This window comes from Gobius niger (assembly GCF_951799975.1).
Source record: "Gobius niger genome assembly, chromosome: 4".
In the NCBI taxonomy this organism is placed as follows: Eukaryota; Metazoa; Chordata; class Actinopteri; order Gobiiformes; family Gobiidae; genus Gobius; species Gobius niger.
Window position 1 is genome coordinate 17739339 of NC_136855.1, and position 3026 is coordinate 17742364.

Genomic DNA, 3026 nt, shown 5'->3' on the forward strand with positions numbered 1-3026 from the left:
GTGGGAGGCTGCATTAGCACAGACACACTTGCACTCACATGTACCGAGTATTATACTGTACACTTTTTTTCTCTCTTTTTTCTCCTACAGTGAAATGGACCTCTCTTTCACACATTTGCATTCAAGTACACACGCTTGTCCTACGCAAACCCTTTATATATTAAAATGGCTCCAGGGCGCGCTTGGACTTTTGCCTCAAGATCCCACAAAGGAACAGATATTAGATTGCTCCATTGTTGTCTAAGCAACCCCCTCCAACCACTTCCCAAACACTGCTTATTGGAAATGATACGCTGTTCTTGTACTGTACATCACATCATGCCATCTCGCCTACAATCACTGTTGTAGCTATTGCTTTGTAACTTGTATGGATCACATATTTTCCACATAAATCAAAGTCATGTTTTGGTTCTGTTGATCCAAAAGTAGAAGCTAAGCATCTGCAACTTTGCATCGGTCTTCTTCCAGCTGTCACTGGAAGTATGTGAACCATGCATGCTTGGCTGCCCTCTGCGGTGGGTCAAGAAGTTGATTATTTACATTGAGAGAAAGATACTTAATTTGCACTGCATTCTGTTGTAGTCCCAGGGATATAATTTAGCGTGGATCCTTAGAAAGATTGTGTTATAACAGATGTTGGTCACCATTAGAGGGACATGTGACTCAATGGCAGCTGAATATAAGCTTTGCTCTTTATAATCCACTAATCTCTTGTCTGTGGTTGCTCATATACAGTGTCAGGTAGAGGGTCATGCATGAAAATGTGGTTTGTTGAATGCATTGTCAATTCTGCTTTCTGCTACATACTATGTGCTACGATTGGAATGAAACTAAAAAGTTAGATAAATAAATACACACATTTTGACTTTTTCTGTGAGGCGACTTTTACAGTGGAGTGAGTCTGTTACCTTATTCTGCCACCTGTTTTTAACACAAACTTGAGTAAAAAAAAAAGCCCACACAGATGATGTTTCACTTTATTTAAAGGCTTTTTCATTAAAACTTATTTTTATTCTTTATAACATGACTTACAAAATGTGCAGCAAATGCAAATACATACTGATAACAGTGATAAAGCATGTGTTCAATTGGAATCATATGGACATGTAGGTCAGGGTCCATAATAAGTAAATATTGACAATAGAAGTGTCATAAACAAGACTATAATAACATGATAGTAACCTCCCATCCATTTAGATACAATAGGGGCGCTGTGAAAGTCATAAACTGCAGCCAGCAAAGCTATAAACACAGTGACAGATCCACTAAGACATAACTGACCCAGTGCGTAATAGGCCAATGAAATGTGACTTTGTGTTTGAGTTCTCGTTTAGAAATGGGGAAGTGGAAGCAGGAGCAGTCTGCGAAGTGTTTTTCTGTGAAAACGAGGAAACAGCATCAGGTGTCACTGACGTCGGTTTAACATTGATGTATAGTTGTGCCCATGTTTGGTGCGCACTTTACGCACAACACGTTTCATCGACTGAAAACATACTCGGTGTAGCTGGTCCACTGTTTGTCCTCCCCGGGATCGTTACTTCCGTATGAGCATGTCCCGGTGGAGTTACAGGCCACCATGTGGAAGCCCGCCTCGGCCAGTTTGTCAAACGCCTGCTCCAGAAAGTTGTACTTAAGGTAATACCGGGACGTGTACCTGTCAGGCGGGCGGTCAGGGTCTCGGCTCTCATTCAGCGTGTCACCAAACACCTCTTTAGCCAGAGAAATCTTACTGCACACAGTTATTCTGGCCACTCGGCGGAACTTGGCATCCGCCTGGATGTCTCTGCCGATGGTGTAACTGCCTCTGTACCCTACGGTGATGTATCCAGCGCAGGCCCCGGGGGAGCGTGACCCTCTGTCCGAGGATGAAGTGACTGGGCTGAGCTCTGGCTCCTCGGCCTCCCCGCTGTCCTCTGCAGACGAGTTGTCCTTACTGGCCGTGTCAAGAAGCCTTGACAGCTCAGGCAGCTGGTAAAAGTCGGCTTCTTTCAACAGCCTCCTGCGCTCTTTGAAATACTCTGGCAGAATCAGGTCAGAGTCGCGCAAGTAATCCAAAATGTAGCGGAACAGAAAACCATCGCGGTCGAAAAAGAAGCGGCCCTTGCCGTCTTTTGGCAGTTCGCCCGGGGAACTCTGCGTAAACTTGGTCCACAGTAACGAGTTGGGCACTGCTCTCAGAGTCTCCAGCCGAGTCACGTACACCTGTCCACCGACGTTCAGCTCCACAACTTCAGAGAAAGTTTGAGCCTCGGTCTGTGCCATGGCTCGTTAGTTCACTCTCACTGCTTGATGACTAGAGAACAGAGGATGAGCTGGACTCTGAGCTCTCCACAGGAATGTTTATATCGTTGTGGCCCAGAGGGAGGAGGAGGAGGAGGAGGAAGAGGAGGAGGAGGAGGGAAAGGACGGGCCACTATTAACTGTTCCGTGGTCTGCTTTGCCATGGTGCTTTCAAGACCTCCCTGTAACCTCCTGAGAATAGAGTACCTTTATTGATGTTTGACAGTTGATTATGGTATGGAGCTTGTTAAAGAAAACGTAGCCAATGTCAGTGCCAGTGTTAACAGCAGTTGTTTTTGTGTCATTGTTGCACATCTCAACAACATAACAAATGAAAAAGCTGTGGCCTAAAGATGTATATAATCTCATTATATGCTTCATGGACTGATTTTTATGCTCTTTTGAAGTTTTGCTATATAAGCATTGAGCATGTTGTTTTCAGAAAATCATTGCTTCGTCCAATTGTCTATCGATCAACATTAATCACCATTACTAAAAAAGAAAAAAAAGTCATGAATGTTATTTTCTAAGAGCAGTTCTGATGAAGCAGCTCTGGTGTTGGTGATTTGGTCCAGTCACTGCGAATTACACAGTGTTTATGCAGATGGGACCGTGACTCATCTGGACTGTGTCAGATGGAAAAGGCTACTGGTGGTTGATTTAAATAAAATGTGTTCTTTTTTTGTCACAAAGGATAATCCATAACAGAACCCACATAACAGACCTTATTTAGACAAGCCAAGTAT

General features: G+C 43.8%; 1 protein-coding gene across 1 annotated transcript; it reads right to left on the minus strand.

The window, feature by feature from the left end:
• Window positions 1–997: 997 nt before the first annotated feature.
• On the minus strand, window positions 998–2353 carry kctd12.2 (potassium channel tetramerisation domain containing 12.2). The gene has a single exon (XM_079555202.1). The coding sequence runs from the start codon at window positions 2260–2262 to the stop codon at window positions 1477–1479; it is 786 nt and encodes a 261-aa protein (XP_079411328.1). The 5' UTR covers window positions 2263–2353; the 3' UTR covers window positions 998–1476.
• Between the last annotated feature and the right edge of the window lie 673 nt (window positions 2354–3026).

Coding starts and splice junctions, on each gene's coding strand:
- kctd12.2 (XM_079555202.1), bottom strand. CDS start 2,262: ATGGCACAGACCGAGGCTCAAACTTTCTCTGAAGTTGTGGAGCTGAAC.